The sequence below is a fragment of the Bos javanicus genome, chromosome 10 (assembly GCF_032452875.1).
Source record: "Bos javanicus breed banteng chromosome 10, ARS-OSU_banteng_1.0, whole genome shotgun sequence".
NCBI classification, from domain to species: Eukaryota; Metazoa; Chordata; class Mammalia; order Artiodactyla; family Bovidae; genus Bos; species Bos javanicus.
The window spans coordinates 25,654,719-25,667,999 of NC_083877.1; the positions used below are offsets into that span (position 1 = coordinate 25,654,719).

At 54.9% G+C, this 13,281-nt stretch overlaps 2 protein-coding genes across 7 annotated transcripts in view; one reads left to right on the forward strand and one right to left on the reverse strand.

Annotated features, from left to right (window-relative positions):
• TMEM253 (transmembrane protein 253) overlaps window positions 1-3,962 on the reverse strand; it is a 22,667-nt gene extending 18,705 nt beyond the window's left edge. Inside the window, exons 1-6 of the mRNA XM_061430584.1 lie at window positions 2,048-3,962; window positions 1,790-1,927; window positions 1,292-1,402; window positions 1,151-1,207; window positions 750-860; window positions 488-634 (exon numbers count right to left, since the gene is read on the reverse strand). Coding sequence (XP_061286568.1) covers window positions 488-634; window positions 750-860; window positions 1,151-1,207; window positions 1,292-1,402; window positions 1,790-1,891 — 528 coding nt within the window. The 5' untranslated portion in view covers window positions 1,892-1,927; window positions 2,048-3,962. The remainder of the gene's footprint in view (window positions 1-487; window positions 635-749; window positions 861-1,150; window positions 1,208-1,291; window positions 1,403-1,789; window positions 1,928-2,047) is intronic.
• The window catches only part of ZNF219 (zinc finger protein 219), a 14,407-nt gene extending 1,607 nt beyond the window's left edge, over window positions 1-12,800 (forward strand). For 3 of the 6 annotated variants that reach the window (XM_061430569.1, XM_061430573.1, XM_061430570.1), the window contains 4 exons: window positions 9,299-9,390; window positions 9,673-11,080; window positions 11,383-11,514; window positions 11,733-12,800. In XM_061430569.1, coding sequence (XP_061286553.1) covers window positions 9,385-9,390; window positions 9,673-11,080; window positions 11,383-11,514; window positions 11,733-12,337 — 2,151 coding nt within the window. In that variant the 5' untranslated portion in view covers window positions 9,299-9,384 and the 3' untranslated portion in view covers window positions 12,338-12,800. Of the gene's footprint in view, window positions 1-4,050; window positions 4,140-4,556; window positions 4,641-4,968; window positions 5,051-9,298; window positions 9,391-9,672; window positions 11,081-11,382; window positions 11,515-11,732 lie in introns of those variants that run through there. The other 3 variants (XM_061430572.1, XM_061430568.1, XM_061430571.1) reach the window with 3 other exon arrangements.
• The last annotated feature ends 481 nt before the right edge of the window (window positions 12,801-13,281 follow it).

The window sequence follows — 13,281 nt, forward strand, 5'->3', positions numbered from 1 at the left end:
GCAGTTTCCTCCTCTCCGATTTTTTCCCTCATGTTCGCACAGTCCTTCCAATATTTAGTCACATTCCTAATGCTCTCCCACATTTCTAGCCCCAACCATTTAGATACATAGTTTCCTGTTGCCCATCACTAGGAGAAAGGGAAAGTGAAGTTGCAGTCGAGTGTGACTCTTTGCAGACCCCATGGACTGTAGCCTACCAGGCTCCTCAGTCCATGGAATTTTCCAGGCAAGAGTACTGGAATGGGTTGCCATTTCCTTCTCCAAGGGATCTTCCCAACCCAGGGATCAAACCCTGGTCTCCCGCACTGCTTTACCGTCTGAGTCTCCTAGCCATCACTAGGAGAGACATGTCCAAAGCCAGAAAATGAATAAGTTTCAGTTTAACAACCTCTCCTGCCCTGCCCCATTGTTTTCCCTTAAGTACCATTGACCAGAATAGCCAGTGAAAAAAGTTTCTAGCTCTCTGCTTCCTCCCCACCCTCAATACCTCCTGTAGCTCCTGGTAGCGCAGACTCTGGCTTCTGCAGCATCTTGGCTTCCTCTGGCTCAGCAGGAACAGGGAATATGCTGAGACCAGCACTCCCCCTAGGGTGAAGGCCTCAGCGCTGAGCTCCAGCACCAGCAAGCCGGCTAGCTGTAGGTAGATGGGGCTGAGGGTATGCTGCAGGGGACCCTGCACCTATCTGCCCTTGTCCTTTCCCCTCCTCTTGCCTCCACATCCTCCCACATTCTCCTTTATTTACTTGTACCTCGGAGGGGACAGTTGGGGCAGACATCAAGGCTGTCTTCATCACCTCGACCACCAATGCGATGAAGCCCGAGATCAGATTAAAGGTGTTGAATATCATCATGGCACGCACCTGCCAGTGAGCCAGTTGAGTCCTGCCAGCCTAGGGGACTCATTGGAACCTCAAGCCCCACCTGTAGCCTAGCTGAAAACAAAACTCAGCTCCTGTTCTTCCACCTCCAAACAAGACCATCAGCCCTTTAAACTTTCTTATTTTACCCCCTCAGGGTTTTAGGCCAGTCATGGGCAGAGAGCTGACACAATTAGTCAACAGTGAGAAATTCACTTCCTAGACTGAGATGTGCATGTGTGTATGTGTTTCAGGGGGTGGGATAATAGTACTACATTCTTTTCCCCTCTCACCTTCCAGAGACGGGGTGCTCTGCGCAACTCAAGAGTAACAATCCCAGTGAGGAGACCCTGAATGATGAGAAAGGCAAGTGGTGAGGTTTGGCTTGTTAGGGAGGGGCCCTTCCTTCTACCCTCCCACGTGGTAGTTCTTACCAGTATGCCAGGCCCAAGTGGCAGTGCTGTGGTCATGTGACAAGCAGAGTTCAGGCAGGCTACTGAGACAGCAAAGGGCACCACAGCCACTGCCAGCCATAGCTGGCTCACCTGGAGGCCAGATGCAGTGTAGTTGAAGGGAAACTGTCAGGAATTCCCTTCCTCCCAATCCTTGCCTCTTCCAGAGATCAGCGATTGGGAGGAATCATAGTGCCAGAGAGTAGTCAACCAAGGGTCATAAGGAGAAGGAGATATCATTTAATTTTTTTCTGCCTCATGTTGTAGTTCAGTTACTTACCTGTGTGTTTTCCCCATATGGAGAATCTACTTGGAGATTAAGGGTCTTCCCTTGTTTATTCTATATTTCCTCCACCCTCCTCCCACTCAGAACCTAGCACAGTTCCAGGCACGTGATAGGTGCTTACAAAACATGTGTAGAACTGAATTGGGGGTACAAGTTAACATGCTGAAGGTCGGGGTGGGGCAGCTTGGCCTCACCGCCAGCACCAGGAGGCGCCCACTCTGCCTGTGCCTGGCCCAGTGCTGTAGCTTTTCCAAACGGAGGCTAGGTCTCTCTTGCTGACCAGCTCTGTCCTCCATGGCTCCCTTGACCACTAGAGCTCCGTGATTTCTAGCCTGGGAAAAGTGCATTATGACACCCATCAGAAGACAGGACATACAGCAACATCTCTTTCAGCTGCCCCTCTGCCCACTTTCAATATCCAGGAAGTTGAGGTTTAGGGTCCTTACACCTACCTAGTCTTGAAGCAGCTGCTCCAAAGGGATGGGTCCCAGTCGGGCCTGGAGCTCCTGGCAGGGCCCCTGGTAGCTCAGAGCAGATGACAAACTTGTCCTGGCAGAGACAGGCTATCAGGGCTGAGGTGTGGTGGGGCAAAGGTCCCTATGAGGGCTTATGGATCCAGGGAGTGGCGGTGGGTAGACACCAGCCTCAGTTCACTCTACAAGACACCTCGCCCTATCTCATTCTGTTCCCATTTCCTGTTGACCCCGTCTCTGCCCATCCTTTGTGCCTCTTCTGATCACTCACCTTATCCACATGGATACTATCACCCTGGGCTCTAATGTCCCATTTCCACCTAATTTTTTTTCCTTTTTTTAGGGGGCTTCCTCCTTAACTTACTTGCCATTCCATAGGGAAATCCCACCTCACTCTCTGGATTAGTCCCATCATTACCACTTGAAGATTTGTCCCAAGACCAGCCAAGACCTGGCTTCTTATCTCTCACTTTCTGGACAATTTCTCCTCTCTCATTCCTTTCTTGAAGGATTTACTCTGGATTGGGCACTGACTAAGTGGATGGAGAGCTCTATTTATAGTAGGGATTGTTTTTGACTCAGTGATAACCTGTAGTTAGACATGTTAGAAGATGGTCCTTAAATGGTCAGTCTTGGAAAGGACACTATTGCAACAATTAATATTTTTGAGGGACAGAAGTTGCCTTGAAGCCAGGCAAGCTCTGACACTTTCCCAGCTGTGTGGCCTTGGATACATTATTCTACCAATTTGAACCTCAGTTTGTTGAAACTGAGTGATTAAAAGGGGGACAGTAATATGACTGGGAAGGGTTGTTGACTCAGGGTGGGTACATAATAACCATTAATGATGCTGATTAATTTATACTGATATACCTGATGCCCATATATTACAGCACTTGGGTTGCAAAGAGTCGCACACGACTTAGCTACTGAACAGCAATAAAGAAGCAGCATCACCTTGGCCCAAATATATATTCTGTAGATCAAAAATAGGAAAAGCCCACCTTGGTGCAAGCCTGACTTCTGGAGGTAACCAGATCTATGTTCAAATCCCAGAGCAATCCAGGTGACCTTGGGCAAGTTACTTAATCTCTGTTTTCTTATCATTAAAGGCAAATTAATACCAATCTGAAGGGGTTGCCTTAAGTATTAAAAGAGAAAATGCATATGAACCAATTCAGTTCAGCACCTGGCTCATACACACTCAATAAATGTGAGTCGCTATTATTAATTGATGACAGAAGACTGAGCCAGAAGACCCCAGGAGTTAGAACTAGGAGGCAGGGTCCTGGGGGGCAAGTGGCCTTCTATGTGAGCCACTTCTGCCCTGCTCAGTGCTGTGCCAACTCACTGGAGCACTGTGCCCCCTCTTCTTTCCTGGGCAGTGAGAATCACATTGAAAGGAATCCTGAGAACTGCTGTGTCTACTCTCTCCTCTATCCTTACGTATATTAATTTTATTTTGTGGCGATGGCCTGACAGAATGTGAGATGTTAGGCTTGCACTGAGTTTCCCTTAACTGGTAGGCCAGTGAAAAGAGACTACTAGCCTTGTTTTCCTTACCGGTAAATGCAGACTAATTATAGAAGTGTTATTGGAAGGATTGTATACTATTAAATATGTGATCAGGCGTTCAGTGAAATATTGATCAAATCTAAGTGTCCAATTTACAAATTTGTAGTCCCTGTCTAGATTACAATCTCCTCGAGGGAGAGTACCACATTCCCCTGCTGTGTTCATCCCCCACGGCCCTGAGCGTAGTGCTTGGTACTCAGTAAGCACTCAGTAAATATTTGTTGTATTGAAGAGCCATTAAAGTAACTTAAGGAATGGAAAAATAGAATTCGAGAGGAAGGAGCAGGAATTGTTTATCAAGAACAGAAAGGACCGAAGAGTAACTTTAATGTTTCTTACACGGCCGACATTAACTATCTCTATAATCGCCCCTCCTCCTCCCCCAAAAGAGAGACAGAAATTGTAAGGGAGAGGCTTTGAGATAAAACCCCAGGAAGAACTTCCCGAGTCTGTGCATGTTGGGGCAGAAAGAGCGGCAGAGCCAGCTCCTTCCCTGGTATGTCCGGGTTTAGGGTGGGAGGGGCAGTCCTGCTTGGAGGCTGGGGGAAGGACGAGATGACCTTTCAAAATCTCTTCCAGTCTCCTGTTGGAATCATCCGTGCGCCCCACCCCCGTTCCCCCCCCCTCCTCCGACAGCGCCCCCAGTCTCCAAACGGCCCGCACCCCGCCCCTGGCGGCCGCCTCTCGCGGCTCCCGGGGTCCCCTGCTCCCTGTCCCCGGAGCCAGAGCCCCGCTCCCGCTCCCGCTCCCGTGCGGCTCCCAGCCCCGCCGCGCCGCCCCCCGCATGCTAATGGCCGGGCCGCCTCCCGCCGCACACAATGCGGGCCGGGGCCGGGGGCGGGGGACCGGGGGGGGGGGGGGGGCCGGGCCGGGGGCGGGGGGGCCGGGGCCCGGCGCATCTCCCCCGGCCCCACGTAACGCTGACGCCCGCGCCGCCGGCCCGCCGCCCGCCGCCGCCGCCGCCGCCGCCCGCTCCGCCGCCGCCCGCCCGGGGCTCGTGAGTAGCCGCTCCCCCCACTCCCGGCCCCCCCTCCGCCACCCGGCCCCCGCCCCCGGCCCCCGCCCCCCCTCCCGGAGGGGGGGGGCCCCCGCTACGCGCGCCCGGCTCGGAGCAGGTGCAGGGGGCGGGGGCGGGGGAGGGGCGCCGGCTCGGCCCCAAGCAAACTTCGCCCAGAGCTCCTGGGGGGGCGGGGTGGGGGCGGCGGCCACGGAAGCCTGAGAGCTAGGGGGGCCTCGAAGGAGGGGGGGTAGGTGGGGGAGTCGGGAAAGCGGACACCAAAGGGGAAAGGCCAGCGGGGGTGGGGGGGGCGGTCGTCTTTGTAGGGGCCCGAAGGCAGGGCGCGAGGGGCCTGGGGGTGCCGGGCGGCCGAACTGGGAACCAGAGTGGATGAGTGCCCCCCGGCCCAGGTAGGGCTGATGGAGGAGGAGGGGGAAGGGACCCAAACTCTCCGGGAGCGGGGGATGGGGGAGGGGAGAGGATGGGGGGGTGCTTCCCTCTCTGCGTCCCAAACAAAGTGTCACAAAGAGCTCGGCCGGCGGCAGCGGCGGAGGCGGCTGCAACTCAGCTTTTGTTCTCCGGGCCCGGGTAGCTGAGCCTTGGCCTCCCAGTCTCCCAACCCTGTCCCCCATCATCCTTCTGGTTTATCTTCCCCGGGAGGGGCCAGGGGTGCTGCTAGAAGAACCTCTTGTGCAAGATCAAAGGTCTTGCCCTACTTGCCAACCTACTTCTGGGAAGGAGATTTTCCCAGAGGCTTTCCTACCCACTCCCTACCCCCTAATCTGAGAACTGAGGTTCATATGGATGCTGAGACTCTGACCTTTCTAGGGTCAGCTCCAGCTAAGGGGGCTTAGGGCTGGCTGCATGCCGCTCCCCCAGATCCAGGTTCTTCGGAACTTTCAGAAGAGGGGTCAACTTGGGACATGCCTCTGGGATAAGATTCACCATGGTGGGGTGGCTGTAGGTGAGCAGGTGTACTTCCCTCTCACCTCTTGCTGTCCATTTGCGGACTATAACCCCCACTCAGGGTAGTGAGGATGGAAGGAAGGAGGCTTTACCAAGAACTCAATCTAAAAGGTGGGCAGGCTGTGCTATTAGGTCAGTTTTGGGGGAGCCACCTGAGCAGTGCAGTTCAGAGGACCATGGAAAGGAGGCCATAAAAGTGAACTAGTGGCGTGTCCATGTGTTAAAGGTGGTCTTGACTCTAGACCACCTAAGGAGTTCCCTTTCAACTCCATCTAGTACAGCATTAATCATAATGTTAGAGGACTTGGAAGGCGTAAAAATTCTCAGAGGGGGAAAACATCAAGTATTAGAGATAACCAGAGACAGAGATCTAGTCACTGTCCTTCAGGCCCTATACTTCAAGTCCTGGCCATTGCCCCTTACACTTTGACCCTAAAAGCTTTTGAAACACAAAGTTTGAGAGAGAATCTTGATGGTCCTCCAGACAGCAGATACATCTATGTACTTGTCCCTGTTGTTTCTAAGAGTCTTCTCACCAACCCTTGATGGTCCACACCCCCTTTCCCACCAGGTCTCCTAGCACATAAAAGGAATTGGCCTATTGCTTTGGAAAGATTTTGGATCCCTATCCCTGGCCCTACATCCCTGTAGAACCCAAATAAGGGCAAAATAACCCTTGATTCCCACTGAGGGTGGGAAGTAGGTCAGTGCTACTGCCTGGCTAAGTCTCGTGGTTGGTGTTTAGGACCTGACTATAGAAAACTCTGATTATTGCCCACGGGCAATGCATGCATGATCTGGGTTCCAGGTCATTTCATAAAATCTGGGGCTCTGGGGCTCTGTCAGTGCTTTCTCCTACTGAGAAAAACTTGTGGGATCAGGTTCTTGGGACCTCTTTGGTGAGGAGATGATTCTGGAGATCTTGCCTGAGCCTAGGAGGGTCTCTCAGTGGGTTTTGTTGATTTGAGGCTACCCTCTGGGGAAACTTTCCCTGCTGGGAATTCAGCTTCACTTTGAGCCTTCTTGTATATCACTGCATTTCCGTCCTGGAAAACTGCTATGTGGAAAGCAGTGTTTTTGTTTTGTTTTGGGGAGGAAGCTTTGCCCAATTCCTACTCTACTTGCCTTGGTATGAGATCAGTCTCCCAGGAGGTATTTTGTTTACTATCCTATAGGCACTTTTAAGGGCCCTAGAATCTTCTCAGAATCAGAGTATGTGCCCATAGGTTAGTCAGCTATGACCATGCAGTATTCCCAGCCTCCTCCCCCTCCTCCCCCACCATCTGCTTCCTCTGAATATACCAGATTGGCTGTACACCAGGATGTTCCGGGAATCCCCAGGAGAGCAACAGAATGTGATGGACCCAAATATGATGCCTCAGTAACTCATTCCAGGATGTACAAACTGTAACTGTCAGAACACTGCTTATAGCTAATTAAAATTCTTCTAGTTACATCTATTTTCTGTTACATCTGTCTATTTTCAGTGACATCCAAAAGGCCAAAATAATCCCTCTGGTACCACTGGTTTTTCCCCCCTCTATGGTTTCCAGATAAGAATTTTTAAAAATCCTCTGGCTTTTCTCATTGCCTTATGTGAGGTGCTAAAATGGCAAATGTGGCCCCTCTAGCACTTCATTGCTCTATGGTATGGAGGTGGCCAAAGAGGCTCCTCTGGTAGCCCACTGCACTCTCCATGGTACTGAAGGAATGACCATTTGTTTCAACATCTCTCTGAGGTCCAGAAGAGTCCTATGACTCAGAACCACAAAACTTTTGAACTGGAGGGGACCATCAGTATAAATTAGTCTAATCCCCTTATTTTACAGATGAGTAAACTGGGAAGTTAAGTGATTTACTGAAGGTTGCAGGGCTATTAATGATCTGACTGGGCCCACAATAGTCTTGTACCCTTCAGTCCTACACTAATTCATCTTTCATTATATTACTTAGTGAACTCAACAAGGCTCTTGGTCTCAGGAAAGGGGCTTATTTGGAGGATCCAGAAGATGAGAGTGGATGCCTTAATTTGGAGCTGCAGAAATAAAGATATTAAAAGTTGTGGTTGAGGTTGTTTAGTGACCTTGGACAAAGACATTTTGTTAATTAATTTCCTGTTAATAAAATTCCCATCACCCAGATTCCACATGTAACAGGTACCTGACCCTTCACAGAGTCTTGTCCCATCTACTAAACGTCAAAAATTAAAGCACCGTTAGGTCTCCAGAGCCTTTTTTCTTTGCAGGGCTGACCCTAGCTCAGTTCTCTTCTGTTAAAATTCCTTAAGCAAAATAATGCTGAATCCTTTTCTTTCTCAGTAACCTATTTCAGTTTCACAATACCTATTGTAAGCAGGTTCTTTATACCTCAAACATTCTTTCTGTCTCAGGCCAAAAAAAAAAAAAAAATCAGGTAAGGTCCACATTTGTCTAGCTTTGACCACATACAGTTGTATATGGAAGCAAGAAAGATAGACTAGATGACTTCTGGTCATTCTCCTAGGTCTATTTCCATGAATCTTAATTCTGGGGTTGCTTCTAAGTCCTGCTAACCTCCTCTGCAGCTTAGAATCAGGAGATCCTCACCCCCCACCCCCACCCCCAAGTCCTCTTCCTCTCAATGCTCTTCTCCTTCCTCAGAACTGGAGCTTTGCACATCCCAGGCTCAGGGAATTTTAGCCTGGAGAATTTTAACCCTTTTCAGCTCAGAGCATGTGCTGAGCCCCTATCTGTGCAGATGGCCCAGCCCCGCCCCCCGTCCCTCACTCCAGCCTCTTGAGCTCAGAGCCAGTGTAATCCTCCTCTTGTGTGAGGGAGCCTCTCCCCTGCAGAGAGGAGGAAAGCCTGCCTCGGAACAGCCCTGGACAAAGGGGCTGAGATGCCCCATCAAACTGCAGGCTCCAAGGTTTGAAACGAGGGGATGAATTCTATCTGGTATTTGCAGTTTTTAACCCCTTCCCAAGGCCAGCAGCGCCCCTTAACTTCCACTCCTCCCCCAACTCTCTCTTCATTCCCTTTCCCTCTGGCTCTCTCCCCCTTCATGCCCCTCCCCCTCTGTCTGTCTCCAGACTCTGCTGCTGGGAGGTGTTTCTCTCCCATGCATGAATGAGTCTCTGTAATGAATGGAAATGAATGGATCAGGAATCCAGGCGGAGGGAGGAAGAATGAGGGGGAAAGACAGAAAGACAGGGTAAAGGCAGAAGGAAGAACTATGGAGCCTGGAAGAATGTTTGGCTGGCTGGTCAGTTAGGGGTCTGAGAGCAACTGGTCCCACTTGGATAGCTGAGGAGCATGGCAAGCCGACCCCGTTTGCTTTTCCCACTGCACAGCCCAGTCTAAATGAGAGAAGAGTATACTGTGATGGTCTCTTCCACCAGCAGGGTGGCGGAGACGTGGGTGGGGGGCGTGGTGGTGTTGGTGGTGATGGTGGTTCTGCATAAGGCATTTAAAATGAAAAATTTGGGGGGAAGAAATCTGGGTTATCAGGGAGCCTTGTGGACAAATAAAGTAGTACAAGTTTTGAAGACAGTAGCCTCCTCCTGTCTCAGGATGTAAGGCAGGAAGGAGAAGGGATAGATTCCAGGGTGCTAAGAGTTTGGGGCTCTCCGGAAGAGACTCGGGTTAGGGGTGACTTTTTCCACTGCTGAAAATCAGGGCTCATCCTTTGCTCCAAATCTGTCTCTCTTGCTTTAGCTCTTCAGCACCTGTTGCCTTCACTAGCAGCTTTTCCCCCTCCTCTTCCGTACACTCCTCAGAACCAAAGAATGTGAAGGGGGTCCATGGAGGTGAGTGAGGCTCTGGCCTGAACCTACAAGTACCTGCAACTATACTTCCTCCCCTCCCTTACCTCTCTTTCTGTCTCTCTGGCCTCCCATTATTTCCGTGGTCCCCAAAGCTCAGTTCCCATTCATCCCCCAACTTCCTCGAGGTGAGTGGGAGGGGCCCCCGGTGTTCTTGGTTCAGGCCCCGACCCACCCTCTCTTGGGTTCCTCTGGCTCTCCGTGTCCATGTCTCCCCCACAGCTCTCCCTTCTCCACCCTTCGCTCTGTTCACATCTTTCCCCACAGGGCTCACGTCCCCGCGCCCCGGTCGGCCACCTAGCGCCGTCGCCCCCGGCTTTCGACGGCGAACTGGATCTGCAGCGCTACTCCAACGGGCCAGGCGTGAGCGCCGGGTCTCCAGGGATGGGAGCAGTGGGCTGGTCTGAGAGTCGCGCAGGCGAACGGCGCTTCCCCTGCCCTGTATGCGGGAAGCGCTTCCGCTTCAACTCTATCCTGGCTTTGCACCTGCGGGCGCACCCAGGCGCCCAGGCCTTCCAGTGCCCGCACTGTGGCCACCGTGCTGCGCAGCGGGCGCTGCTGCGCTCACACCTGCGCACGCATCAGCCCGAGCGCCCGCGAAGCCCCGCAGCGCGCCTGTTGCTGGAGTTGGAGGAGCGAGCTCTACTGCGGGAGGCCCGGCTGGGGAGACCTCGAAGTTCAGGGGGCCTGCAGGCCACCCCTGCCACCGAGGGCCTGCCGCGGCCCCAGGCTTCTTCGTCGTCCGCCTTCCGTTGCCCCTTCTGCAAAGGCAAATTTCGCACCGCGGCGGAGCGCGAACGCCACCTGCACATTCTGCACAGGCCCTGGAAGTGCGGCCTGTGCAGTTTCGGCTCCAGCCAGGAGGAGGAGCTGCTGCACCACAGCCTGACGGCCCACGGAGCTCCCGAGCGCCCCCTGGCGGCCACCTCGGCTGCGCCCCAGCCTCAACCTCCACCCCAGTCTGAACCTAGATCGGTCCCCGAGCCAGAGCCAGAGCCTGAAAGTGAGGCAACCCCCGCCCCCGCTCCTGCTGCTCCCGAGGAGCCCCCAGCGCCTCCAGAGTTCCGCTGTCAAGTGTGTGGCCAGAGCTTTACGCAGTCCTGGTTTCTCAAGGGTCACATGCGCAAGCACAAGGCCTCCTTCGATCATGCATGTCCTGTTTGTGGCCGCTGCTTCAAGGAGCCCTGGTTCCTAAAGAACCACATGAAAGTGCACGCCAGCAAGCTGGGCCCACTGCGTGCTCCGGGGCCTGGTTCCGGGCCTGCCCGGGCCCCCCAGCCTCCTGACCTGGGCCTACTTGCCTATGAGCCTCTGGGCCCTGCGCTCCTCTTGGCCCCAGCGCCCACCCCCGCTGAGCGCCGTGAGCCTCCGAGCCTCCTGGGCTACCTGAGCCTACGAGCTGGCGAGGCGCGGCCCAATGGTGAGGGCGCTGAGCCTGGGGCTGGCCGCAGCTTTGGAAGCTTCCGCCCGCTGCCCTCTGCTCTCCCAGCCCGGGCTCGCCGGCACCGCGCTGAGGAGCCAGACGAGGAAGAGGAGGTGGTGGAGGCAGAGGAAGAGACCTGGGCCCGGAGCAGGGCGGTGGGCCCTCTGGCTTCCCTGCCCTCGCGCCCAGGCGAGGCCCCAGGGCACTCTGCGCCTGCCGCGGGGGCCCAGGCGAGGTCCACCGCCACGCAGGGTACGTAAGGATCTCCTCTAAGGTGTTCCACATTGTGGCCCACTCTGACGCCACCACTGCCCTCCTGCCCGCTCCTTTTAAAAAGGACCTGCCTCTTCTCGGTTTTCCTCCCTTAGAGGCTTTACTACTCTTTGAGGGCACAGTCCAACTCAGAGCAAGTCGAACCTCTCAGGTTCCCGCAAACGTTTTGTTTCCTCCTGGGCTGGGAGGGGAAGCAGTTCTGTGGGTGGTATGGGGGCACATGGACCTAATAGAGTTAGGGCAACGGGTCCTTCTGACTTCTTTTAATGCGTGTATTGCAGAAGAGAATGGTCTGTTAGTTGGAGGGGCCCGGCCTGAAGGGGGCCGGGGGGCCACCGGCAAGGATTGCCCCTTTTGTGGAAAATCCTTCCGCTCAGCGCACCACCTCAAAGTGCACCTGCGCGTGCACACAGGTGAGGGGGGCAACCTCCGGGATGGGGGGGGGGGCTGAGGTCAGGAAGCGGGGTGCGGGGTGCGGGTGAGAGCTCTGAGAAACACCTCTTAATTAAAATCAGAAGGGTGGGTGCGGCAGTGGTTTTTTTTCCTTGCCCAAAGCTTGTACATGGAGTGAAATGCGGGCAGGGGCGGGCAGTGATCGTGACTCTGGCATTATCGCACCCCTCCTTTCCAGGCGAGCGCCCCTACAAGTGTCCGCACTGCGACTACGCGGGCACCCAGTCCGGCTCGCTCAAGTATCACCTGCAGCGCCACCACCGGGAGCAGAAGAGCGGAGCCGGCCCCGGGCCACCCCCGGAGCCGCCGCCCCCTTCCCAGCGGGGTTCGGGCCAGTCGTCCGGAGCCAAGGCGGCTCCGCAGCCTGCGACCTGGGTAGAGGGCAGAGCGAGCCCCCGGCCTCCCGCGAGTGGCGGCGCGCCGGGGTCCCGTCGGAAGCCCGCCAGCCCCGGGAGGACCCTGCGCAACGGGCGAGGCGGTGAGGCCGAGCCCCTGGACCTGTCCCTGCGGGCAGGCCCAGGAGGCGAGGCTGGGCCAGGGGGTGCCCTCCACCGATGCCTCTTCTGTCCCTTCGCCACGGGAGCCCCCGAGCTCATGGCCTTGCACCTACAGGTGCACCACAGCCGCAGGGCTCGGGGCCGCAGGCCGCCCCAGGCCGATGCATCCCCGCCCTATGCCCGAGCACCGTCAGGAGAGACCCCTCCCACTCCTCCGCAGGAAGGGGAGGAGGGCCCCGGGCTGTTGAGATCCGGAGAGGCTGGGCTAGGGGGCCAAGAAAGGTAGGGAGCCCTCTTAGGGGGCCGTTAGCTTAGTTTACCCCGCCGGAGCGGGGCAGCGGTAGAGGTAGTTGGGTAGAGCAGCCAGCAGGGGGCAGCATGGGACCCATATCCCAGCCCCGGGCGGACCAGAGGTGGAGGGGCAGAGAGCGTGAGGAGGGTGGGCGGGCGACACCCACCCAGCCCACGGGAGAGTCACAGTGCCTTAGCAGTGGCAGGGGTGAGGATCAAAGAACGGGGTCCCAGGGCTGGCAGAGAGGAGTGTTCCTGCTGAGGGGCAGCTCTGCCAGTCTTTGCTGGTCCATAGGCGTGAGAGTTTATTTTTGTACAATGGGTGGGGGTGGGGGGCACTGCACCCTTCTAGCCCCTTCAGGGGCCCTGTAGACGTCGCTATTTTTGGTACGATTCCTGTCATCCCTGTCGCAGAGTTGTGTCCCCAATAAACAGGTGTCTTGAGACACAGGGCACTGTGTCTGCCTGCCTATGTCCTGTCCTTGGGCCACTGCATCCAGAAAAGAGTCCTTTCTTCAGGCACTTTTTACCACCCAAAGAGCTTGGTAAGAAGCTTGGGCTTTACCCTCAGGCTTTGGCTTCAGTAGCTCTGGGGTGGGGCCCATGAATTAGTATTTTAACAAGTAGCCCATTGTTCTCCTGTACTGTGATCTGAGACTCATCTTGAGAAACTGCTGGATGGTGCTAGAAGACCCCAGCTTGACTGTGAGCAGCTCAGCCTCAGGAAGTGCATGCAGAATGAGAGGAGGAACTTCAGGCCTCTGGAGGCCTCTCCTCTGGGAGGGTGCACGTTCACCCAGGCCCAGCTTTGTGCCAGTAAGGGGGTACAGTGTACCTTGCAGCCTTGGCTTTATTTTCTGTGTTCTAGTTAACGATCGGGTTAGCAGAAGTGCTCAAGTTAGTGGTATCACTTCAACCCTGAGGTCTGCTCTAGCTGTT